General features: G+C 57.5%; 2 protein-coding genes across 4 annotated transcripts; both read right to left on the bottom strand.

Moving 5' to 3' along the window:
* Window positions 1–1148: 1148 nt before the first annotated feature.
* Window positions 1149–7743, bottom strand: OPTC (opticin). Of its 3 annotated transcripts, none has more exons than XM_085082945.1 (7): window positions 7491–7743; window positions 6480–6740; window positions 5513–5651; window positions 3907–4065; window positions 2718–2920; window positions 2095–2190; window positions 1149–1487 (listed from the first exon to the last, which is right to left on the bottom strand). In XM_085082945.1, the coding sequence occupies exons 2-7, from the start codon at window positions 6699–6701 to the stop codon at window positions 1317–1319; spliced, it is 990 nt and encodes a 329-aa protein (XP_084939071.1). In that variant the 5' UTR covers window positions 6702–6740; window positions 7491–7743; the 3' UTR covers window positions 1149–1316. The 3 variants fall into 3 exon arrangements, with proteins under 3 accessions (XP_084939071.1, XP_084939072.1, XP_084939070.1); XM_085082946.1 differs by having other exon boundaries at window positions 6480–6708; XM_085082944.1 differs by lacking the exon at window positions 7491–7743 and having other exon boundaries at window positions 6480–7323.
* Window positions 7744–10351: 2608 nt separating this feature from the next.
* On the bottom strand, window positions 10352–19552 carry PRELP (proline and arginine rich end leucine rich repeat protein). The gene is made up of 3 exons (XM_085082830.1): window positions 19439–19552; window positions 12605–13556; window positions 10352–11096 (listed from the first exon to the last, which is right to left on the bottom strand). The coding sequence occupies exons 2-3, from the start codon at window positions 13539–13541 to the stop codon at window positions 10918–10920; spliced, it is 1116 nt and encodes a 371-aa protein (XP_084938956.1). The 5' UTR covers window positions 13542–13556; window positions 19439–19552; the 3' UTR covers window positions 10352–10917.
* Window positions 19553–24591: the final 5039 nt, after the last annotated feature.

The following is a 24591-nucleotide window of genomic DNA, read 5'->3' as shown; positions in this document are numbered from 1 at the left end:
GTCACCCTTGGGAGGAGGGAAGGGGATGGGACAGGGGTGTCCCCTTTTCCAGAGCTCGGGAGGGGCTGAGCTGGTGCTGGGGGGTTTATCCCATGGGATCAGCGGGATGAGGGCTGGTGGGAAGGTGTTGGAAGGATGGATGGGATGGAGGAGGACGTGGGGACAGGAGATCCACAGGCAGAGCTGTCTCGAGGGTGATGCGACAACACACCCTGGAATTGTGGGTAAAACAGCTCCGAATCCCCTTTTCCCAAGGATTTTTGATCAACAATCCATGCCTGAGCTGGGCTTTGCAGGGAAAAGGGGAGAGAGGAGATGCCCACACTCCTCTCCAGCGCTGCAGGCTCCAGGTCCCCACGGATGAGGAGAAGGATCCTCTTCCCAAATTTTCACCAGCCGCCTCCGGATGCCTCCCCGGGCTCTGAGGATGTGGGCTGAGCTCGGTGGTTTCGGTTCAGGGGTTTGGATTCTCCGGGGATGTGTCATCCCCCTCACGATGTTTGTTACATGTGGATAAAAATATAAGGGATGAATACATCGCGTTGAAAATACCTCAACCACTGGGCAGCTCTGCTCAGGAGCTGAAAGCTGGGATGAGCCAAGAGGTTTTAACTCCATCCCAGTGATTTTCCTGCAGTTTTGGACTCGAGGATCTCCAGGTTTCTCTGCAGCTCCAAACCCAGGGATTCCCTCCCAAACCCAGGGATGCCTTCCCTGTGGGCAGAGCTCCTGCTGGAGATCCCACCTGGTGCCAGGAGAGTTCCCAATCCCAATTCCCAGGACCGCAGTGGGTCTGGGATGAGGGGATAGAGGACTCCAGTTGCCTAGTGCTGGGATTTCCCATTTTACTCTCTTTGGGAGAGTCCAGATGTGCGCAGAGCTCACATCTGGATGTGCAACACGGACCCACCCGATGGACCCAGGGATGGCTGAGGGGACAGGTCACACCTGAGGTGGCCAAAGCATCACCTCCCTGGAGCAAAGCAGCTCCAGATCCCCGTCTGGGACACCCTGAGCAGGACATCAGGATCTTCCCGAAGCACTGGGAGGGAGTGCAGGGAGAAAAGGGACGCAGGGAAATCCCAAATTCCCAAAGGGGCTGGGCGAGGACTTCCCACTGCTCTCACTGCAGACAACAAGCCACTGAATGCATTTAAAACTCCTGATTTTATTTTAATTTTATTACTTCCTGCTGCGTTTGCCCCAGCACCGAGCTCATGCCGGGGCGAAACCCATCCATGGAAACATTCCCACGGAGCAGCAGGGTCTGAGCAGCCTGAGATGGGATCCGGGAATGCTTTCCCAAATTTCCCAGCTCAGGAGAAGCGGCCCGTGGGCAGGCGGGGCAGGCAGAAGTAGGCGTTGGGGAAGAGGCTGAGGTTGATGGGGTTGCCGTCCAGGCGGATGTCCTCGAGAGCGCGGCGGATCTGCCCGTGGTCCTGGCTGTCACAAAACGTGTCCTCGTGCATCGTCTGGATGTTGTTGTTCTGCACGGGGCGGGAAAGGGATGGATCCGGGTCAGAGGAGGAGGAGGAGGAGGACAAGGACAAGGACAAGGAGGAGGAGGAGGACTCTGTTAAACTCAGGTAAACTTCATCACACCTGGAGGTGCAGGAAAAGTGACAAATCCAAGTCAAAGGGATGGGGAAGAGGAGGAGGAGGAGGAGGAGGAGAAGGAGCAGGACCAGGATAAAGATCAGGACCTGGGCCAGGACCAGGACAAGGACAAGGACAAGGACCAGGACCAGGACTCTGTTAAACTCAGGTAAACTTCATCACACCTGGAGGTGTAGGAAAAGGGACAAATCCAAGTCAAAGGGATGGGGAAGAGGATGAGGATGACCAGGATGTGGGCAAGGACCAGGAAAAGGACCAGGATAAGAAGGACCAACACCAGGAAAAGGACAAGGACCAAGAAAAAGGACCAGGAAAAGCACCAGGAAAAGGACCAGGAAAAAGACCAGGATAAGAAGGACCAGGACAAGGACAAGGACAAGGACAAGGACAAGGACAAGGATCACGACCAGGAGCAGGGTAAGGAGGAAGAGGAGGACTCTGGCTCTGCTGCCTCAGGCACAGGTACACTGATCCCACCTGGAGGTGCAGCGAGCGCAGGCTCTCAGGAAGCGGCACTGGGATAAAATCCAGCTGGTTATCAGAGAGATGGAGGAACTGCAGCTGCTTCAGGTCCTGTGGGGAGAGGGCAGAGATGAATCCCCTAGAGATGAAACCCCTGTAGATGAACTGCTTAGAGATGAACCTCCCTGGAGATAACCTCATAGAGATGAACCTTCCTAGAAATGAAATCCCCTAGAGATGAACATCCTAAACATGACCCCCCTAGAGGTGAACCCCTAGAGATGAACCTTCCTAGAGATGAAACCCCTAAAGATGGAACCCTTGGAGATGAACCCCTAGAGATGAACCTTCCTAGAGATGAACACCCTAAACATCAACACCACAGAGATGAACCTTCCTAGAGATGAAACCCCTAAAGATGAACTCCCTGGAGATGAACCCCTAGAGATGAACACCTTAAACATCTACACCCTAGAGATGAACCTCCTTAGAAACGAAATCCCCTAAAGATGAACACCCTAAACATCAACACCCTAGAGATGAATCCCCTAAAGATGAAACCCCTGGAGATGAACCCCCTAAAGAAGACCCCCCTAGAGCTGACCCTCCCTGCTCCCAGCCCTCTGCCCTGGCCGCACCCGGAACGCCTCGGGGCGCAGGCCGGCGCTGGGGATGCGGTTGAGGCGAGCGTCCAGGCGCACGATGCTGCGGGGCAGCTCGGGCAGCGCCGTCAGGCGGTTCTCGGGCAGCAGCAGCTCCTGCAGGCTGGGCAGCAGCCGGAACGCATCCTCGTCCGCCCACGAGATGGAATTGCTGCTCAGGTCGATGTGCTTCAGCTTCGCTGTGGGGACAGCAGGGGAAGGGAAAGAGGGACAGAGGTAGGGCGTTTTATCCCCCTCATTCCCTGCTCCAAATCCTGGATTTTCCAGGCATTTTTTGATGCCAAAAAGAATATGTTTTTCATATATTTGTAGCTCTGTAGACTAATATAATATCATTATAGAGCTCCCTCGCTGACTCAAGTACTTTTCCCACCTTTTCTCTTAGATTTTAGGACAATAAGCTGACCTTCCAAACTCATTCCCCAAATATTGCTTCCTCTCATTCCTACAATAAATGGGGCATAATGGACCAACACCACGGGGCTGACCCAAGGGTGGGACAACCAAATCTCCTGCTGGACATCCCTATTAAACATCCTAATTAACCAATCTTATAAAACCACAGAAATCCCATTCCGCGTGTTCCCATCACCACCGGGACACCAGGAACCTTCCAGTAAAAATCTGTTTTTTTAACTTAACTATTGTCCTAGGTTGCAATATAGATGTGTTTAAGTATTCTATTACCACCAGCTGTGGGCCGTTAGCTGCTATCAGCTGCTAATGACCCACTCTGGATGACAGACAATGGGCCATCAGGGACCCACCGTGTGACTCATGGACTTATCTCATCCCATTGTGAGATGCTCTGCCGAGGAGGGAGGAGCCAGGTGTTCCCACCTGGATATAACCTGGCCTTGGGACTGCCTGAGCTAGCCCTGTCTACTGGGTTCCCAGAGGACAAGAGCTACCACTGGATCTTCAGCTGGAGACTAGACCTTCACAGGATCACCGCTTCAACTGGACTACTTCAGTTGGACTGCTACTACCACCCTAACAGGGTGTCAGGTTGTATCTGACTTTGTCAGTGCTTTTCCTTGTATTATTTCAATTCACTTATTTTTCATTTCAATCTTGACTTGTGATCTCCCGCTGGTTTGTTTCCAAACCAATACAACTATCCTAGAGGGGGTTTTTCTCTAGATTTTGGGTGACACGGACGTACCAAGGCCGGTGAAGTCGCGGGCTCTGACGGCTCCGATGCGGTTGAAGCGAGCGTACAGGTAGGTGGTGTCGGGGGGCAGCGCCGGGATGTGATCCAGGTCAGTGTCATCGCAGTACACCGAGGTGCCCAGGCACAGGCACAGCAGGCAGCTGGGCAGCCCTGGAGGGCAGAGACACCCCCGGGTATGGGAAACCCTCCCTGAGCCCGTAAAATACCCCAGAGCAGAGGGAGGTGCCATGGGGACAAGGAGTCTGTGATACCCAGGGCTGTCACAGCTCCCTGACCCCAAAAAATACCCCAGAGCAGAGGGAGGTGCCATGGGGACATGGAGTCTGTGATGCCCAGGGCTGTCACAGCTCCCTGACCCCATAAAATACCCCAGAACAGCCAGAGGATGTGCCCACCCCGTGGGGACACAGAGTTTGTGACCCCACAAAATACCCCAGAACAGTGAGAACATGTGCCCACCCTACCCACACTATGGGGACATGGAGTCTGTGACACCCAGGGCTGTCACAGCTCCTTCAACCCCACAGAACAGCCCAGAACAGCAGGAAGATGTGCCCACTCTGCCCACATTGTGGGGACATGGAGTCTGTGACACCCAGAGCTGTCACAACTCTTTTAACCCCATAAAATACCCCAAAAATACTCCCAAAATAGTGGGAGGATGTGCCCACTCTGTGGGGACGTGGAGTCTGTGACACCACAAAATGGCCCAGAACAGAGGGAAGTACCCATCCTGCCATGGGGACATGGAGTCACACCCACCACACCCACCCAAAAAACCCCAAACACACCCCACCCCACACACACAACTTGTGACACCCAGAGCTGTCACAGCTCCCTGACCCCATAAAATACCCCCAAATAGTGGGAGGATGTGCCCACTCTGTGGGGACACAGAGGCTGTGACCCCAAAAAATACCCCAGAACAGTGGGAACATGTGCCCACCCTGAGAGTTTGTGACACCCAGAGCTGTCACATCCCCAGCACCATCCAGGAAAGACCAGAAATTCCCCCAATAAATGAGCTGCTCAGGGCCAAATCCCTCCTGCGGGAGAAGGGGACATGGAAAGCTCCCAAATTCTGCTTTTTCCACCCAGGGCTCCCCTTAATTTTCCCACTGGAGGAAACAACTCAAGAAAACAGTTTGGCATCAAGAAAAATGTGTCCCACGGGGGGCAGGAGGGGTAAAACCGAGCCCACCCCAAAACCCGATCCCTCTGCTCTCCCCCAGCTCCATCCCAGGCTATCCCAAAATTCCCCATCCCTCAGAGCAGGATTTCAAAGCAGCACTGATTTCCCTTCACTCCCACTGAATTTGTCCCAGTGTGGAGCGACAGGGAAGGAATAAAGATATTTTACGCCTCGCTCCAGGATTTTAATTGTCATTAATCTAATTGCTACTCGGCGAGGCCTCTGCTCATTAAAGTGTCGCTGCTTTGCCGGAAATCTCTTTTTTTCCCCCAGAAATTTCTCTCTCTGCAGCACCTCCTGCCTCGCTGTGTGAGCAGACTCAACCCCAAAACCTTGCTGGTAGCACCAGAATTCCCTGTTTTTCCCCCCAAAATCCCGGGATGTGGGGATGGGGACACAACTCACCCTGCCTGGGGATGGCTGCTGGGGGGACAGGGACAGCGCCGGTCACAGGCTGCACTTTTGGGGTTCCAACCGTGGCTGATCCCAATTCGGGGAGGGTTTTGGGGTCCTTGGGGCGAGGAGCCAAGGTGCCAACCTCGATCTGCCAACACAGCCTGGGTGTGAGGGTGGGTGGCCTGTCCCCCTCCGGGGTGGGTGGCACTGGTTTTGGGGTCACAGGCACTGGGTTGGGCTTATTGGAAAGGTGATTCCTTCTTGGAAAAAGCTCTCCAAGAAATTCCCCCATCCCTCCTTGCCCAGAGGGATGAAGGAATCCTCATGTCCAGGGGGCAAAGAGCTGGCAGAGTTTTGGGTCAGATAAAACCTTTCCCAGCACTGGGAGAGCTGCCAGGGCTGTCCCTGCCAGGGCTGTCCCTGCCAGGGCTGCTCCTCCTGCAGTGCCACATCCGTCCCTGGTGATGCCTGAGGGTTTAACTTCTATATTTTTCATTTATCTGTAATCCTGTAGTGTGCAACTCTGGACTCCATATTGGGTGCTAAACTCCTGTTCTCAGCGTTTTTAGGCAAAACAATTCCTCTAAGCTCGAAATTCAAGGACACCTCACAGTCTCAGGCCCCAAAATATGTAAATAACAGTGAATTGGGAGCAAACTTGGAGTGATTGACTTCATTACCTGAAGCTCTAATTGGAGGATTAAACCTCAATATGCAAATGGACAAAACTTATAAAGTATGAAAAACCTGTGACCTTATAAAAACTTATAAAGTATGAAAAACCTGTGACCCACTGTCCATTTAGGGTGTAACCCTGGGTGGGCTAAGATTGCCCTAAATGCACCTGAAGGTCTTCAATAAATTTAACTGCTTTTTATTCTCTTAACTTTGTCCAGCCTCTAGTTTAGGTAAGCCCATCAAGGCATCACTGGGATCGATCCCCTTTTTTTGGAAAGCACTCCTGTGTCCCCCTCACCTTCGGAGCAAGGTCCCCATAGTCGTAGAGCTCCTCGTAGTTGCTCAGGTCCAGAATTTCCCCGTAATTATCCAAGGTCAGGTCGTAGTTGTCCAAATCCAGGTTTTCATAGAGCGTCAGGTCACTCTTGGGCTTCTCCGCCTTCCTCCTCTCCTTGGCCGGGACAGCCCAAAGTGTCCCCAAGCACAGGCTGGCCACGCCCAGCCAGCCCAGGGGACACATCGTGCACCTGGCCAGGGTCACCGCTCAGGGGGATGTGGCCTGGAATGGTCACCAAGCTCTGCGAGCAGCGAGGGGCGGGAGGCAGGAGCGGGATGTGGCTGAGCCAGCCGCGGTGGGGACAGACAGACAGACAGACAGACAGCCGCCAGCCCTGGGGACGTTCCGTGGCGCTTTTCTTTTCAGCCCATTTCACGCTCGGCTGTGCAGGAGAGGCCCCGCCGGGCTGCCGGTGCTTCCCGGCTTTCCCAGCCCGGGGAGTGAATGGGGAGGGGGTCGGGAGGTGATGCGGGGCTCGGGGTCCTGCCCTGGCCCCTCGGGGCTCAGGATGAACTGGCCACTGGCCCCACAAGCCCAGCAGCCAAGGACAACCAGCCCCAGGAGCCCAGGAGCTGCTGCTCCCCACTGCTGCTCCCACTCCCAGGTCCAAATCCCAGGATGCTGCTTCCCCTGGTCCTTCCAGAGCCACAGGGTCCGAGTGACTGCTCTGGGACCCCCAAATCCCGGCAGCGCCACATCCAAACCCTCCAGGGCCCGTTCCCAAAGGAGAATTCCCCCGGCAGAGCAGGGGGAAGGTCCCGGAACCTGCAGCCTCTCCCAACCCAAATCCCAAACCAGCCGCCCGGCCCTGAGGTTGTTTTTCACCCCGTCCTGAGGATGCTGCTCCCCAATTCCTGCCGTTTCCCCCCAGATCAGCCCTGAGCCCCCACAGCCCTCGGAGCCCCCCAGGCCCCCCAATCCCCCGAGCGCGGGGGGCTCTGGAGGAACCAAACGAAGCCAACACGGACGTACCTCCTGTCCCTCCTCCTCCTCTTCCTCCTCCTCGGCGTGGGAGAGCCCCGCTCGGCTCCAGGGGCTGGGGAAGCGGATGGGGGAGAGCTGCCCGGCTTTTAATGCACGGAGAGGAGGAGGAGGAGGCGGAGGGGGGCTGCGCGGGGGTCTGGCAGGGCCGCCGAGGGGACAGGCAGGATGCGGCCAATCCAGCCGGCAGCCTCCCGCTGCGACCTTACATTGTCCCCAGGGCCAGCCAGCCAGCCCCGGTGGTAGCTCGGCTCCAGCAGCCCGAGCTGGGGCTGAGAGGGGCGGGATGGGGTGGGATGGAGGGGGAACGCGCGGGGCTGGCCGCCCTGGTGTCCCCGCGGGCGGTGGGGACACGGCTCTGGGCAGGGGGACAGAGCCAGCGCCATCCCTGCCGCAGGTGGTGTCACCGGACAGGGGTTGCCAGCTGTGCCCGGCCCGAGAGGTGCCCAAAGTGACCAGTCCAGCCCAGCCCAGCCCAGGTACTACCCGAGGTTTGGGGGCTACCCAGACCCCCCACTCTGCAGCCACACTGATGGGGACATTCAGCCCACCCACCCCAATTCCCCTCCCGGGGGGCTCAGCACCCCAAACCTTCCTACAATGGGGTGATTTGGGGGTTTTCGGGGTGCAGAGGGGGTCAGCACTGCTCCCCTCATTGGGGTGGGATGGGAAACACTCCCCACACCCCCGGGGGGCAGGGGGAACCCCTTGATCCCCACACAGGGCTCGGTTCGGGGGCTCACAGCCCTCCTGGGGGATGTCCTGCAGGGTTGGGACACCCCGGGACGGGCAGGGGGTGCCCAGCAGCCCCTCCTGGGCAGCCTCGTGCCCACCCACCAACCCACCCACCCACCCACGGCCGCGAAAACATTCCTGCCGCGCATCGCTTCCACCCACCCTCCCGGCGCGCCCATCTGCTCGGGGGGCGGCCGGGGACACCCCCGCAGCCCCCCGGCACCCGCAGCCCCCCGGCCCACGGCGTTTGTCCCTCCCCAGCCCCGCTCAGCACGGAGCGGCCGCTAAGCTTCGCTAAGCCCCTCATTAGGCGGCTCGGTGGCCACCGTGACGGAGGCGATGTGGCAGCTCGGGGGGCGTCAGCCCGGCCCTGAGGGGGGGCTGCTGGCGGGACAAAGCCTGGGCTGGCCCAGGGTCCCCACGGGTGACAGGTCCCCAGGGCAGTGGTGTCCCCAGGGGTAAAGGGGCCCGAGGCCAGGGGGGTCTTTGGGATCTTTGCTTTTCTGTCCTGGGCCACTCGATGATGTCCTGTCCTTGTCCCCGCAGGCAGCAGCTTCCCCTTGTCCCCCCTGCACGGATGGTGTCACCTGAAAGGCCTCTACCCCGCTGCCACCATCCCAAAGGTCCCTGAGTGCCCAGCGTCCCCCAAAGGGGCAGTGCCAACCCTCTCAGCATGGGAAGTCCCTGCTCAGCACCCACAATTGGGTCTGGAGGTCACCAGCTGCCAGGGGGATTGATCGGAGCCAGAATTCCTGCTGTTCCCAACCGGGAAGAGCAGCCGAGGAGCCCCCAGCCCTCTCAGCCCCACTAACGAGGGGCTGCGACCCCACAGGAGCAGCTTCCCAACCCCAATCCCACTCCCACTGGTGCACCGAGGGTTTGCAGGGATCAGGAGCGGGTTTGGGGCTCTCAGCTCCCGAGGGAGATGGGTCTGACCTCCCCAGGGAGGGAAAGCCCCCCTGGGAGCGGGGGATTGGCAGCGCGGTTACGAAACAGCGGGATGGGGAGGGTGGGCGGCAGCCTGCGCCTGCTCTGCGAGCCTCAAACGCACAGAACCGCCGGGAGCAGCCCCCCGCCTCAGCCCACATCCTCACACCTTCTCCCACGGCCGTCCTCCCTCTCCACTCGGGATTCACGTGGGGAGAGCGGCAGGAGCGGCGCTGGGCGGCAGGAGCAGCCGCTGTCACCACCCACCCCGCTCGTGCGGGGACACGAGCAGCCCGAGCCCTGTGACAGATCCCTGGCTGTGCCGGGGGTGGGAGAGGTGTCCTGGAGACCCTCCGTGCTGCTCCCACCCGGAACATCACCCTGGGGAGGGTTGTAGGGCTTTCCCTGGTGCCACTGGGTGCGATTTTCGGTGTCACCTTCTAGCGGTGTGACAGCAGCGCCCACGGCCCTGGGAGCTGCAGCCAAGATCTAATTAGCAGAGGTGTTAATTAGTGCAGGCACGTGGGCCATGAACCTGGCCAGCAGCACGCTGCAGGGGTGACACCAGAGGTGTGAGTCCAACCCATAAATCCCACACCGGTTTGGAGTCAAGGGATTTAAATCCCATCCCGTTCCACTTTCCACCATCCCAGGCTGATCCAAACTTCCAGGGATCCAGGGACAGCCCAAGCTTCTCTGGGAATTCCATCTCAGCACCTCCCCAAACTCTGAGCCAAGATTCCTTCCAAAATTCAGCATCACCCCAGCGAAGTGAAAACCCCGAACCCACAATGTCCCAAAATCCCAGGATAGTTGTCCCCAGCAGAGGGAATTTTGCTCCAGGATGGAGAAAGAGAAGAATCAATCACAGGGAGTTAACTACCCCAACCAAAATCTGGTTTTTCCACCTCAGAAAGGTGGAGGAGCAGCAATGCTGGGGCCTTGCTGTGATGGCCTTGGCAATCCCTTTGCAGCACCAGGATATCTGGAGCTCCAGACCCTTTAGATCTCCTAACCCTAACCCCAAAATGGAGGTACTTGTGGTGCTCTGGTCACTCAGATCCAAGCATTTCACTCAAGCTTCTATTCCTCCCTCTTAGTGCAAAACCAAATCCTCACCAGACACAATCAGGGGCTGAAAATCACACTGAAGATCAAAATCAAACAATAAAAAGTCAATGATCTTTGGCAAAGGTTGAAATACAACATATAATGCATCATAAAATCACTTAACCATAGCATTACTTGGTGTTAATTTACATTTACTCAGCATAAACTCAGCCCAACCAAGAAAAAAACCTTTACATTTACAAAATTCTGTTTCCCAGAACTTCCCGGAAAAGACAACTTGGAAAACAAAGAGAGGCAGAGAGGGAGACTGAAGGAGAAAATACATCTAGGAAAACACACATAGATTTACCACCTCCTAGGACTGCAGCGGGGACAGGATGGGAACTCCAGGCAGGGCTCTGGGGTGTCACCAGGTGCTTACCTTGCCACCATGGCTTTGGCATTCCCTGTCCAGTGCCAGCCTCCCAGGAGCTCCAGACCCTTTAGATCTCTCTAAATAATCACCCAAACCCAACACCACGCTTCTCCTTCTCAGAAAGATGTAGGAGCAGCAATTTTGGGGTTGTGCTGCGCTGGATGGCGTGAGCAGAGGGGAGAGGGAGGAGGGAAAAGGGTCCTGCGTGTCAAACGCTGCCGGGGTGGGGAAATGTCCGAGCAAAGCTGGGCTCTGGGAGGGGCAGGATGGCTAAAACACCACGGACTGCAGGAGGCGGAAACACATCATCAGGTCCAGGGGGATGGGCGGCTTCAGGAGGTTGCCGTCGAGCCGCAGGTAGCGCAGCCGGGGGACACCGTCCAGGTTGGAGGGCGAGAAATCCTGGATGGACACCAGCGAGGTGGGGCAGATCTGCGTGCCGTTGATTTCTGCGGGGAAAGAGGAGGAATGGTGGGAGGCGGGTTAGGGGAAAGGGGATGTGGACAGGGATGTTTGAGCCCCCCCTCGTTATTGAACCCGAAATTGGGGTTGTTTGGCCGCCAAAAGGACAATCCCAGCCTGTTCCCGAAGCCCCAGCGAGAGGAAAAATCTGGCTTTTGATCAGGAGCGAAGTAGGTCACGTTCATCCAGAGCGTGGTGAGAGATGTGGTGGCATTCCAGGGAGAAAAGGGATCATCCCCCTCCCTGAACCTGCCGAGGCAGCCCTAAAATTCCCAAAAAAACATCAAGGAATCTTTATCTCCTGCCCTGTCATGCCAGAGATAACGTCAGCATCTGGATCGTCGCTTCCCTCTGGAATTCCACGTGTCCCTGCATTATGGGAAATAAACCCTGGGATTCTGATGTCAGCACCCAGCTCCTGGGATTGGAACCTTCTAAAAACTGGGGAAACCAGCGAGGAAAAGCTGCGTCAGGGTGTGCACAGGATTTCTCTCCATGGAAAACCCTGGCAGGAGCTGGATACTGGGAGGGGTGGGAAGCCAGCAGGAGTCACCACCTTCATCCCAGGATCCCCCCGTGGCTCAAATTTGGTGGTGTTTGATTAAATTCAGACTAATGAGTGGTGGAAGCAGATGTGATCACAGCAGGGTCCTGGAGTTCTGGCAGCAGGAACATCCGGGGACACCAGGAATCCTGGAATGGGTTGGGAGGACCTTAAAGATCACCCAGTGCCACCCCTGCCATGGCAGGGACACCTTCCACTGTCCCAGGATGCTCCAAGCCCTGTCCAGCCTGGCTTTGGGCACTTCCAGGGATCCAGGGACAGCCACAGCTTCTCTGGGAATTCCATTCCAGCCCTCCCCACTCTCCCAGAGAAGAATTCCATCCCAATATCCCATCTATCCCTGTCCTCTGTCAGTGGGAAGCCATTCCCTGTGTCCTGTCCCTCCATCCCTTGTCCCCAGTCCCTCTCCAGCTCTCCTGGAACTCCTTAAGGTGCTGGAAAGCTGAATGGGAATGCAGAAGGATTCTGTCTCCTCTGCACTCACTCTCTTTCCACATTTCCCAAGCTCCTCTCCCATGGAATTGCAGCTGAATTCCCCTGGAATGGTGTGAAACAGCCCTGGCTGCTCTGCCTCCATGGCAGCTTTGTTCTCCCCATTCCTTCCTCACACAGCTCCACTCGGGAGCAGGGCTGGGATATTTTCTCACCATCCCAAGCCATGTGTTTGGCATCCATTCCTCAAATACATTCCCAGGCTCTCTTCATTAAATATCCCGATTTTTGCCGGGGAAGGAGCCTTTCCAGGGACAGGTGGCCCCGAAGAACACAACCAGGAAAAGTCCTGGGTGAGCTTTCTCTGCTCCTCCCCTTCCACCCAGATCTTTCCTCCACCCTTTCCCTCACGCAGATCCATCCTCACAACTCCCAAAAGTGGTTTTTTTTTCCCCAAAAAACCTCCCCAGAGCCCCACGAGCGGCCGGCAGGACTCACTCTCAATGGAGTTGTTGTTCAGGTAGAGGTGCTCCAGCTTGGGGCTGATGAAGGGCACGTTGGTGAGTTTGTTGTGGGCCAGGTGGAGCACCAGCAGGTTGGTGAGGTTGAAGGAATTTTTGGGCAGCCCCTTATCCGAGATCTGGTTGTAGTTGAGCCGGATGAAGGCCAGGTTGGGAAACTCCTTGAAATAATCGCTGGGGATGTCCTCGATGTTGTTCCTGTCCAGGAAGAGCTGGTGGATGGCGCTGGGCACGCCGGGTGGCATCTTCCTCAGGATGTTGTGGGCCAGGTTGAGCTGCATGAGGTTCTTGAGCCCCTTGAAGGTGTTCTTGTTGAAGACGCCGTCGCTCAGCTTGTTGTGGTGCAGGTCCAGCAGCACCAGGTTCTCCAGCTTGTTGAAGACACCCGCCGGGATCTTGGAGATCTGATTCCTGCTGAGCCTCAGCTGCTCCAGGTTGGGCGGCAGGAAGGCGGGCACCTCCTTCAGCTGGTTCCTCTCCATGTACAGAAAAATGAGATTTTCCAACTTCTCCAGCACCTTCCTGTCCACCTTGCGGATGCGGTTGTTGTCCAGGTTGACCCACTTGAGGCCGGTGGCGTTGCGGAAGGACTCCTCGGGCAGGTCGGCGATGAAGTTGTTCTGCAGGTACAGGTAGTGGATGCGCGGCGGGATCACCGGCACCGTGCGCAGGTTGCGGCTGTCGCAGTACAGCGCCGACGGGAAGTCCGGCGGGCAGTAGCATTCCCGCGGGCAGTCGGGGAAGACGGACGGAGGGCCCGGAGGGAGGGGAGGGGGCAGCTCGGTGGGCTCCACGGGCTCCTCGAAGGGGACGGGCGGCCGGGTGGGTCTGCGGGGGGGTTTGCGGCGCTGCCCGCTGGCCGGCGGGACCAGCGCGAGCACGAGGGGGAGAAGCAACGCCAGGGCCACCCTCATGGTCCAGGTGTTTTCCTGAAGGGAGAGCACAAGGAGAGGGTGGTTGGGAAGGGGCTGGTTGGGGAATTGTCACCTCGTCACCGCTGGGATTATCCCTCAGCGCTGCCACCCGCCTTCCTCACTCCTTCCCTATGGAAATTATCTTCAAATTCAACTTCTCTCCAGGGCTTGAGTCACTGAGGTCTCTATCCCTGGCTCACCATTATCCATGGGATTCCTCTCCCTGCCTCACCAATATTTATGGAATTCCTCTCCCTGCCTCACCAATATTTATGGAATTCCTCTCCCTGCCTCACCATTACCCATGGAATTCCTCTCTCTGCCTCACCAATATCTATAGGATCCTCTCCCTGCTTCACCATTATCCATGGAATTTCTCTCCCTGCCTCACCAATATTTAAGGAATTCCTATCCCTGCCTCACCAATATTTATGGAATTCCTATCCCTGGCTCACCATTACCCATGGAATTTCTCTCCCTGCCTCACCATTATCCATGGAATTCGTTTCTCTGCCTCACTATTACCCATAGGATCCTCTCCCTGTTTCACCATTATCCATGGAATTCCTCTCTCTGCCTCACTATTATCCATAGGCTCCCCTCCCTGCCTCACCATTATCCACGAGGAATGTCAGTGGTGTTTTTAATTTGGGGTTCTATTCCATTTTTCCACCCTGCAGTGGCTGGGCCCTCCCCAGAGAACAATTCCGTCCTGTCTTGCCGAAGGATGGATCAGCCCTTCAGACACCGTGATGGATTGGGCTTCATTTGGCACTGGAGGCAGCAAATCAATGATTCAGCAGGAAATTGGCTGCGGGAAAGTGTCGGGAATCCGGCAGCAGTTAACGGGGCAGGAGAGATGGATGGCCCTGGGATGAGGATGGAAGGAAGAACAGCCCCTTTTCCAGGCTCTGGGATAAAAGGGATTTGGCTCCACAGCTCCCTGTGCTGCCAGAGAACCCATCCAGCCTCACTGCTGGGATGGAGTTTTGGGAAGAGGCTGCAGAAATGGGAGATTGGGAGGGATGAGGCAAAGTCTGTGAGCCCCAAGACAGGAAATTTCTCCTGGACACCATCCCTGGTCACCTCTCCCTCTTCTCTGCATCCTCATCATCCCATCCCATCCCTGCTTCTCCTGCTGCTGCCTGGGACAGTTCCTTGATCCTGCCAGATTTTCTGGGAATTCTCCGGCTGATTCCCTGAGTGTGGAGGGATCCAGCCCTGCTGCAGCTGAGCCACCCAGACAGCCCCGAGCAGGACATGTTTGGGTTCTCCCAGCTGGAGCAGGCTGGGATGGGAGTGGGATTCTGGAATTCCTCACCCCAGCGGGATCAGAGCAGAGCTGGATGCTGGGCAAGGCAGAGGGAAGGTGGGAGAGAGCGTGGAGACAGAGAAGAGGGAGGAAGATGAGGAAAACCAGAGGAAGAAGCAAATGGAAGGGAAAGAGAGCCAGTGCTGCAGGGATGGGAGAAACCTTTGGTGGGTTTTGGGGGGAAATCAGGCACTTCCAGCTCTCCCACTTAGCACAGCAGAGTGGGATTTGCTCCCATCTTCCCTTCCCATCTCATTGCCAGCTCTTCCCACACCTGGAACCCCCAATTCCCCCCAATTCCCCCCAGTTCCCACCATCCCTGGAGGGGGAAAAGCCCCACCCAAGCTGGGGTCACACCAACCCCATTTCTTCCCGGCAGGATCTGCATCCCACCCCGGACAGGCCACCGTTTATCCAGCCCTGCTCCCTTTGCAGCGATCCCACACATTGCTGGGGCTCCAAGGCGTTTCTCCATGAAAAGATCCCGTTCCCATTCCCGCGGCAGGCCCAGCCTGCTCCTCTCCCCGCTCCCATCTGGCTCTGGTTAACCCCACACGCCTCCTGCTTTCCGTCAGGGCTCTGGCATCCCGCGGGGGGAAGGGAGGAGCAGGGAAGGAGCCAGCAGAGCCCAAAGCTGCCGGATCCTCGTCCCCCTTGGGGACAGACGCGCTCCTGTCCTGGCATTCCCGATTTGGCGTCCAGAAAATGGGAAAATCCGTGACGGGGATCTGCTGTTCGTGCAGTGCCCTTCCCATTCCGTCAGCATCCCGCTCCTCCCTCGGCCACACCACATGGATTTCTCTCCATGTCGTCCCAGAGCTTCTCTTGGGGTTTTGGGACATTTCCTCTGCTCCAGAACTTGGATTTTGACACCCACAGACGCCTGAGGGAGCGGCAGGGGCTGAGGTCTGAGTCTGGCCTGGTGCAGAGGGCAGGAAACAGCTGGGATGTGATATTCCAGCTGGGAGATAATATTCCATCCGGGACACAATATTCCATCCTGGACACAATATTCCAGCTGGGAGATAATATTCCATCCGGGACACAATATTCCATCCTGGACACAATATTCCAGCTGGGAGATAATATTCCATCCAGGACACAATATTCCATCTGGGACACACTGCAATCCAGATGTTGGATCCACTCACAGGCTCAGCTCAGGCCACCCAGCAGTGCCCCAAAAGAGTAGGGGACAGGGCAGAGCTGTCACCTTTCTGGAGCTGGTGAACCTGCCCTGTCCCCTCCCCAGGAGGATTTGACATCCCAGATATTTGGGGACTTGGCACAGAGCAGGAATGACCACCAGGGCCAGGAATCCAGGCTGGGAAGTGACAACATGCTGTGGAATTTTGTCAGCACGGATGGGAAGTGTGGGGAGGATGACGCTGCCCCTTTTATCCACCCCATACCCCCGTGGGGACTGTCCCAGCCCCGTGGCACTGCCACCACCCTGCCCCAACGCCAGGGGAAAGCAGGACCCCCTTCCAAGCAAACTGCGGGGAAGAAGATGACATTCCCAAAAAAAAAAAAAAACAAAGCAGGGATGCAACAAGCCCGGGGTGACCACAAACATCACAATCACCTCCACCCAGCTGGGAGATCCCAAGCCAGCTCTCCCAGGACGTGGAGCATTTGGAATTCTGCTCTCCATCCTGTCGGATTTACTGCCCTGAATGCCAAATTCCCAAATCCCACCCCCTGATCCTGCAGGAGCCCCTGCCCTGCCTGCCTCCCCTCCCCAGGCGGACAGGACAGCTCCCATTCCAGCTGCCCACAAGGAATCCGTGCCACTGGAATAAAGTTAAGTCATGGAGCAACGGAGGCATTCAGGAAACCGACGGCCTGGCGTGGAAAAAAGGCTCAATTCATGGGTAAAACCAGTCCTGACACCTCCTGAGCTTGGCCTGGGTGCAAAGCCGAGGCACCCAACAGATCCCAGGGTTTGTCCCAGAAGGAGGCAGCTGCTTCCTCAGCCATCCCCCTCACAATGGACAAAAAAAAAAAAATATATAAAAAATCAGCGCAACAGCTGGAAATTCCAGCCCCGAATGCCACTGGGGTTTGCTTTGCACATAGTTTCTCTTCCCTGCATCCCAGTAACCCCCAGCTCCCAGCAGCGCTGGCTGCCAGCCCCGGGCTGGGCGCCAAGGGCAGGGAGAAGCCACCACCCCGGGGCGAGAGGGAGCTGTGCAAAGGTCACCAAACGGGGGGGATTTGTCACGGGCAGGGTTCCCAGCGCTGTCCCCCGGGTGCCTCCTGCAGCAGTGAGGGGAGAGGGAGCAGCTGGATGCGGATATCTGTCCAAGCCCCTGCTCCTGAGGAGGGATAAAGGGAATTTTAACTCTGGGAGAGGCAGGAAAAGCCTGGCTGGCTGGAGCAGGGCCTGTTTCCAGCCCGTTGTTAGCTCCTCTCACGCCTTCCCCCAAATTTCGGTGGGGGAAAACTCCCCTCCCAGCCTGGGAACGGGAATGCCGAGCAGAACAAGGAGAGAGGGACAAAAATAACCACAAGGATCGGGCAAAGCTCCTTCCTTGGCTTCCCTCGTGTCCAGCCCCGCTCGTGTCTCTGCTAGAGTCTGACCTAACTCGGAGCTGCTTACCCAGCGGCTCTGGACCGTGGAAAACGGGGAGGGCAGCCAGGCTGTCACCCAGGCGGCGCCGGGGGTCCCCTGGGAAGCTCAGCCCTGCTGGAGCAACCCGCGGTTGTCGCCCTTTCCCAGGGAGAAAAGACAGGGGGGAGCTCGGTCCCGCCGGGATGGCTCTGTGTCCCCGCGGGGGTGGGTGACACCCGCCCGGGCTCAGCCGGGACACGGCGACAGCAGCGTCCCCAAAGTCCCCAAACTCATCCCGCGCCGCTCTCCCTCCTCCCGCAGCGGCAAGGCCGCCCTGGCAGGGATCACCTCCCCGCTGCCTCTCCTCCGTGACAGCGATTCCTCCCTCGCTGCGTGTCCTGACCCTTCCCAGCGCCGCTGCCACCCGCCACAAGCGGGAACGCCTGGCCGGGGACAAAAGCGAATCCCGGCGGCAGCCGCTGCCAAAGCGCCGCCGGCCCGGACCCCACACAGCCCCGCTGCCCCCCAAGCAGCAGCCTCGCCCCACTCTGATCTCCCCTAAGGCTGGGAAAAGGCTCTGACGCCTCCTTCCCTCCTTTCCAAGGGCAGAGGAAACCTCCCACGGCTGCGCTTTTATCTCTTCTTCCCGGCTGGAAGTGCTGATCCCCGCTTGCCCGGGGAGGGAATGCTTTCCAGCTTTCCAGCTTTCCAGCTTTCCAGCTTTCCAGCACTCCCAGGAAAGGGCTCTGCGCTTCCCGGCTGGCAGCTCCGGGATGCCATCGGCGCCTCACAAGGCCGGGCAGGGATCGCAGGATCCCAGGAAAGTTTCCAAGCCCTCGCGTGCCCGCAGCGCCGAGGGCGATGAATTCCCGTGTTTCGCTTCGGAGCTGCTTTTCCCCAAACCTCTCCAGTCGGAGGATTTGGGATGAGCCTCTTCCAAGCAAAAAACACCCTCCTTTTCCCAGGATTTCGGCGAGCATCGTTTCCCTGTCGTTCCTCCCATCGTGTCCCGGCGGGGAGGGGGACAAAGAGCCCCAAACTCGGGGAGGGGGACAAAGAGCCCCAAACTCGGGGAGGGGGACAAAGAGCCCCAAACTCGGGGAGGGGGACAAAGAGCCCCAAACTCGGGGAGGGGGACAAAGAGCCCCAAACTCGGGGAGGGGGCTGCACCTCCCCGCCCACCTGGAGCTGAGCTGCCTCCGGGCAGGAGAAGTGGGATTACACGCCCTGGGAAGGCTCGGAGGGATCCAGGCAGGAAAGAAGGGCTTTACCACCTACATTTTGGGCGGAAAAGCAGCGCGCTGGAAGCGGCCGCGGAGCTGAGGGGCTGCTCGCTCCCACCTCGCTCTGAAATTCCCTGTTCCCACTTCGGCACGGGGGGAGCTCCCCCTCCCATGGGAGAACCCCCCCCCAAAAAAACCCCGTGCGGCCCCTCAGACCCTGCGCCAGGCAGGACAAGGTGACCCGATGTCCCCGGAGGCTCCTGGTGGCATTCCTGGCTCCGGAGGGGTTCCTTCTCCTCGCTTTTCCTTGCTTGTTTTCCCTCCCGCTTCTCGAGGCGGGGGGTTATCCCGGGCACGGCTCACGCAGCCCCCCCGGCTCCCCCAGTTCTGACCCCCGACCCCAAAATTTTGGCTCTGCAGCCCCCCCGGCCCCCCCCAATCTGGCTGCAGAGCCAAAGGTGCGTGAGGCTGGCGGTGTGGGGGAGCACAGGTGGCGCGGGGGAAACACGAAGGGACCCTCAGTGTCCCCCCCAAAAAGCGCCTGGCGGTGGCTGTCACACCCCCAGGACCCCCCCCGTGACCCCACAGCCCCCAAACCCCCTTCCCCTCCGCCCCACACCGCGAGAAACTCCCGCAACCGGAGCGGAGGGAAAGAACAAAGACTCCCAAAGTGCCGCAGGACAGAAGAACCAAGAGGAGAGGGAGAAAAAAGAGGAAGAGCAGATGTTTTTTGGGGGATGCAAGGCAGGCTGGAGAGGGCAGGAGCACCGTGGCGTCCTGGCTGGGGAATCACCTGCCCGGAGCTTACCTGTGTGCACCTCTCCCTCCTCCTGCCTCCTATTAATCCCCAAGACAAGTTTCTCTCTGGCTTCTCTCTCCCTCCTCCTCCTCCTCCTCCTCCTCCTCCACCACCACCACCTCCTCCTCCACCTCCTCCTCCTCCTCCTCCTCTCCGCTCCTCCACGAGCGAGCGCGGCCGGGGCTCGGGGGTTTTGTGGCGGGGAGCGGTGGGAGCGCGGGGGGCGGAGGGCTGGGAGGGCTGCGGGCGAGGCACGGTGACAACAATCACGTCTTTCTCTGGCAGCCGAGCGCGGCGGGCTCGGCAACAATCCCTCCTCCCGCTGCCGCCGAGGCAGCTCCTTGTTTCAAAACAAAGCTAATTAATCACTGCGATCTGCCGTGCCCTCCTCCCCACCGGCTCCGCTTTCCCGGGAGCTCGGGGTGGAGTTTTCCAGGTTTTTTATTTTTTTTTTTTTGGAGGGTGTCACCAGCGCCTTGACGCCACACAGAGGGACTCGCAGCTGTCCCCTCATCCCGGTTTCCTGACCCCCGGGAAGTTTTGCGGGTGGGATCTGTGAGATGGGACGTAGCTTTGATTTAAATCCCGGCGGATTTAAATCCCGGGGTGACAGGGTGGTGGCACGAGCTGGGTGTCCCCTGCCCCGGGGGACACTGGGGTTTGCTGGCTGGAAAACGAGGGGACACTGCCAGAAAAGCTTGGGGGGACATTTCTGCTCCAAGAGGACATTTTTAAATCGGAGGAGCTCAGAGGAACGCGGGACTTGTTGAGTGTTCAGAGCTCAGAGGAGTCCCGAGAAAACCAGAAAACCCACGGAATCTTCATCCCACAACCCTGCCCACCCCGCAATCCCCAGGATTTGGGGTCCAGGGGGGCACAGCAACCCCCCAGCTGTGCGAATCGCCCTCCCCCAGCCATCCCGATCCCGGAATTCCCGGGATTTGCATCCAGGGCTCTCCTCCTTCCCTCCCCGCCATCCCCCTCTCTCCATCTGGGAAACCTGAGCTGCTCTGGCTCCTCGAAATCCCAATCCCGACCCCGCCAGGGGCTGGCAGCCGCCCAGGAGGGGCTGCTCTGCACTTCCACACTGGGCTGGCAGCGGCTGGCAGCCAAACTGCAACTTTCCCCAAAATTCCCACTCTCCGGCCTGCCCCGTTTTGCCTTAAATATATTTATTCCCAACACGGGGGAATAATTTTTTTCTTTCTTTTACCCCAAAAACCGCGGGGTTGCTCCTTGCTGAGTGCCCGGAGCGGGATGATCCCAAGGCACAGCCTCTCCCGGACCCTAAAATCCCACAGGGGAATCCAGGAAAAGGAATCGAGAGGAGCCACGGAGGAATTTCAGGCTGTTTAAACAAAAAATCGGGATGGAGACTGGAGTTTGCCAGCTGGAAAGGGACCAGGATCAATAGGGAAAGGAGATGCTCCTTGGAAGGATGTGCTGCTGGAATTTGATGCCAAACCGGTCAGAAAGCCCCCAAATCCATGGGGAAATGTTCTGCGGGTTTGGATTTTTTTGTTTGTTTGTTTTTTGGGTTTTTTTTTTTTTTGAGGTTTTTTTTTTCCTGCTAATTCCCAGCTGCCCAGCTGGGCATGGAAAGGGAGAAATTGAGGCACCGAACGGGGCAGTTCCAAGCAACGCCAGCCATGGAAAGGTGTCACATCCCCGACCTTTTCCATGGCTTGTCCCACCCCGGGAAAGCTCCAAATTCGGGCGGCGGTGGCTGCGAGCTCCGCTCTCAGCCAGGGGACTTTGTTTGTTGAATTTTCTCCCTGCAGGAATTTCTTTCCCGCCGCGTCCAAGTGTCGAATCCACCTTCAAAGGCGCCCTTTTACATTTCTCCAGCCCTGCAGCCTCGGACGTGGCTCCGGGCACCGTTTTATCCACGTCTGGAGCAAAATCCGGCCCTGTCCTTGCAGGGAATGGGGTGCTGGAGGGTGGCCGTGGTGTCCCCAGCCTGGGTGGCTCGGGGACATCGCGGTCCTGACGTGGATTTTCAGCCACATCCCGTCGGTTGATCCATTTTTCCCGCTTTGTCCCGCAGAGATTTGTAACCAAAACCCCCCTGAGGTCCGGCAGAGGTGGGAGAGGGAATGTCCAGAGTGAGGAAGTGCCGGGAGACAGAGCCAGGACAGCGGGAATGACAGTGGGAATGACCACCAGGGGACAGTGGGAATGACAGCGCGAGGGACAGAGGTGGGAATGGGGAAATTCAGGGGAATTTGGGTCCTGCTGGATCCCAGTGTGTCCCACTGGGAACGGGGAGATTGCAGCACTGGTCACTCTGGCCATGTTCTGGTCACTCTGGCCATGTTCTGGTCACTCCAGCCATTCCCTGGTCATTCCAGCCACGTTCTGGTCTCTCCAGCCATTCCCTGGTCACTCTAACCATGTTTTGGTCACTCCAGCCATTCCCTGGTCATTCCAGCCATGTTCTGGTCATTCCAGCTGTTCCCTGGTCACTCCAGCCGTGTTCTGGTCACTCCAGCATGCTCTGGTCACTCCACCATGTCCTGGTCACTCCACCATGTTCTGGTCACTCCAGCCATTCCCTGGTCACTCTAGACATTCCCTGGTCACTCCAGCCCTGTCCTGGTCACTCCAGCCATGTTCTGGTCACTCTAGACATTCCCTGGTCACTCCAGCCATGTTCTGGTCACTCCAGCCATGTCCTGGTCACTCCAGACATTCCCTGGTCACTCCAGCCATGTTCTGGTCACTCCAGCCATGTTCTGGTCACTCCAGCCATTCCCTGGTCACTCCACCATGTCCTGGTCACTCCACCATGTTCTGGTCACTCCAGCCATTCCCTGGTCACTCCAGCCATGTTCTGGTCACTCCAGCCATTCCAAACTGGCAGAGCCGGACAAGAGGCAGCAGAGTTTAAGGGAAGGGTGGGAGCAGAAAATCCCAACCGCCACCAGTGGCTCCATCATTCCAGCTGGGAAACAGGGAGGATCCTCATCCTCTCCATCCTCTCCATCCTCTCCATCCATCCCAAATCCCTCACGGACCACAGGGCCAGTGGCTTCTGTCAGGTTCAAATAAGCAGCCCCTTCCCTGGGAACTGCATTCCAGGGATTTCCTGCATGGATAATCTGCTGGGAGCACCACAGGACAGCAGGAATTGTGGATCTCAGCTCTGGGAACACCACAGGACTCCAGGAATTGTGGATCCCAATCCTGGAAATACCACAGGACACCAGGAATTGTCAATCCTGGGAACCTGAATCCTGCCAAGCTCTGGGAACACCACAGGACTCCAGGAATTATGGATCCCAATCCTGGAAATACCACAGAACACCAGGAATTGTGGATCTTAGTTCTGGGAACACCACAGAACCCCAAAAGTTGTGGATCCCAATCCTAGGAACACCACAGGACTCCAGGAATTGTGGATCTCAGCTCTGGAAGTTCCAGGAGCTCTCAAGCCCCAGGGTTTCCAGGAAGGGGAATTTTCCAGAGCAAAGGGCTGTCCCCAAACCGGGCTCACCTTCCCCACATCCCAGCCTGGATTCCTCGGGAATAGCAGCTGAAAACATGGATTTGACCCCAGGGAGATGATGATTCCCTGTGTTATCTCAGCTCCAACTGCCCTGTCCCAACCCGAGCCTCCTCTGTGCCACAAAAACAGGGGATTTACGGATCTTTCCGAGGGCCAGATCTCCAAAATTCCCTTCGGCGAGCTAAAAAAAAATTAATTTCACCAAGGGAAAGGAAAAAAGAAACAGCTGGAAAAGGGCAAACTGGGGGTGTTTGGAGACAAAACCTCCCAGCCTCGGAGCTCTCCATGGGAAGGGAAGACAGGGAAAGGATATGGGGAGAGCAGAGATTCCCCAAAAGGATGTCTGGCAGTTTGGGATGGAGGATGCGGCGGGAAAGGGCCGCGCTGCCCTTCCCGGGCGTTCCCGGCTGTGCCAGGCTGGAAAATCCCAGTCAGCTTCCCCCCAAACCTCGCCGGCAGCCGGGAAGAAGCTCCCGGCCAGCCCCGCCGCCCCTCCGCCCCGCGGGGAGCTCGCTCCGCACGCCAGAGCGCCGCGACAGCGTCACCGGGAGCCCGAGAGCAGCGCCTGGCTCCGGGAAAAGCTCCGCCGCGGGAAGTGAGCGAAGGGGAAAAGAATTCGGGGCTGCAACGAGCCGATCCTGTCTCACGTGGCCGCGATGGAGCCGGCGGGAGCTTCCCGTGCCTGAAAAACTGCCGGGGATGTGGTGGGGAAGGGGTTGGAGCATCCCCGTGTCATTTCAGACATTGCCTGGTCACTCTGGTCATGTCCCGGTCACTCTATCCCAAAAAAACCACTTTTCATCCCTGAAAAACAGCTGGGAGTGTGGTGGGGAAGGTGTTGGAGCAGTCCCTGGTCATTTCAGACATTCTCTGGTCACTTTGGTCATTGCTTGGTCACTGGTCATGTCCTGGTCACTGTATCCCAAAAAAACCCCTTTCCATCTCTGAAAAACAACTGGGAATGTGGTGGGGAAGGTGTTGGAGCATCCCCATGTCATTTCAGACATTCCCTGGTCACTCTGGTCATGTCCCAGTCATGTCGTCCATAAAAAAACCCCTTTCCATCCCTAAAAAACCACCTGGGAAGGTGCTGGAGAATTCCCTGGTCATTTCAGACGTTCCCTGGTCACTCTGGTCATTTCCTGGTCACTCCATCCCTAAAAAAACCCTTTCTATCCCTAAAAAACACCCAGGAATGTGGTGTGGAAGGTGCTGGAACAGTCCCTGGTCATGCCAGGCATTCCCTGGTGACTTTGGCCATTCCCTGGTCATGTTCTGGTCACTCCATCCCTAAAAAACCTTTTTCCACCTCTAAAAAACACCCAGAAATGTGGTGTGGAAGGTGCTGGAAGGTCTCTGGTCATGGCAGACATTCGCTGGTCACTCAGGCAAAGTTCTGGTCACTCTGGCCATTCCCTGGTCACTCTGGCCATTCCCTGGTCACTTTGGCCATTCCCTGGTCACTCCATCCCTAAAAAAAACCTTCCCATTTCTAAAAAGCACCCAGGAATGTGGTGTGGAAGGTGCTGGAGCAAAGCCAGCCTGGCTCAAAGCTCTCCAGAGGCACCAGGATTTGGGAATTCAGCTCAGATTCCACATCCCTTTGGTCACCCCAGCAGGGATCCAGGGGGAAGAGGCAGCCTGGCTCCCTTCC

This window comes from Lichenostomus cassidix, chromosome 26 (assembly GCF_008360975.1).
Source record: "Lichenostomus cassidix isolate B80296 chromosome 26, HeHo_3.0, whole genome shotgun sequence".
Classification (NCBI taxonomy): domain Eukaryota; kingdom Metazoa; phylum Chordata; class Aves; order Passeriformes; family Meliphagidae; genus Lichenostomus; species Lichenostomus cassidix.
Note: the sequence above shows the minus strand (reverse complement) of the source record. Positions and strands in the feature narration are given on the sequence as shown.

Bases quoted from the DNA above. Each gene is read 5' to 3' on its own strand.
- OPTC (XM_085082945.1), bottom strand. From the start codon at position 6,701: ATGTGTCCCCTGGGCTGGCTGGGCGTGGCCAGCCTGTGCTTGGGGACA. The intron at 5,652-6,479 runs GTGAGGGGGACA...CTGTGTTGGCAG, and splicing joins ATGGGGACCTTGCTCCGAAG to ATCGAGGTTGGCACCTTGGC. The intron at 2,921-3,906 runs GTACGTCCGTGT...CTGTCCCCACAG, and splicing joins CCGCGACTTCACCGGCCTTG to CGAAGCTGAAGCACATCGAC.
- PRELP (XM_085082830.1), bottom strand. From the start codon at position 13,541: ATGAGGGTGGCCCTGGCGTTGCTTCTCCCCCTCGTGCTCGCGCTGGTC. The intron at 11,097-12,604 runs GTGAGTCCTGCC...CTTTCCCCGCAG, and splicing joins GAACAACAACTCCATTGAGA to AAATCAACGGCACGCAGATC.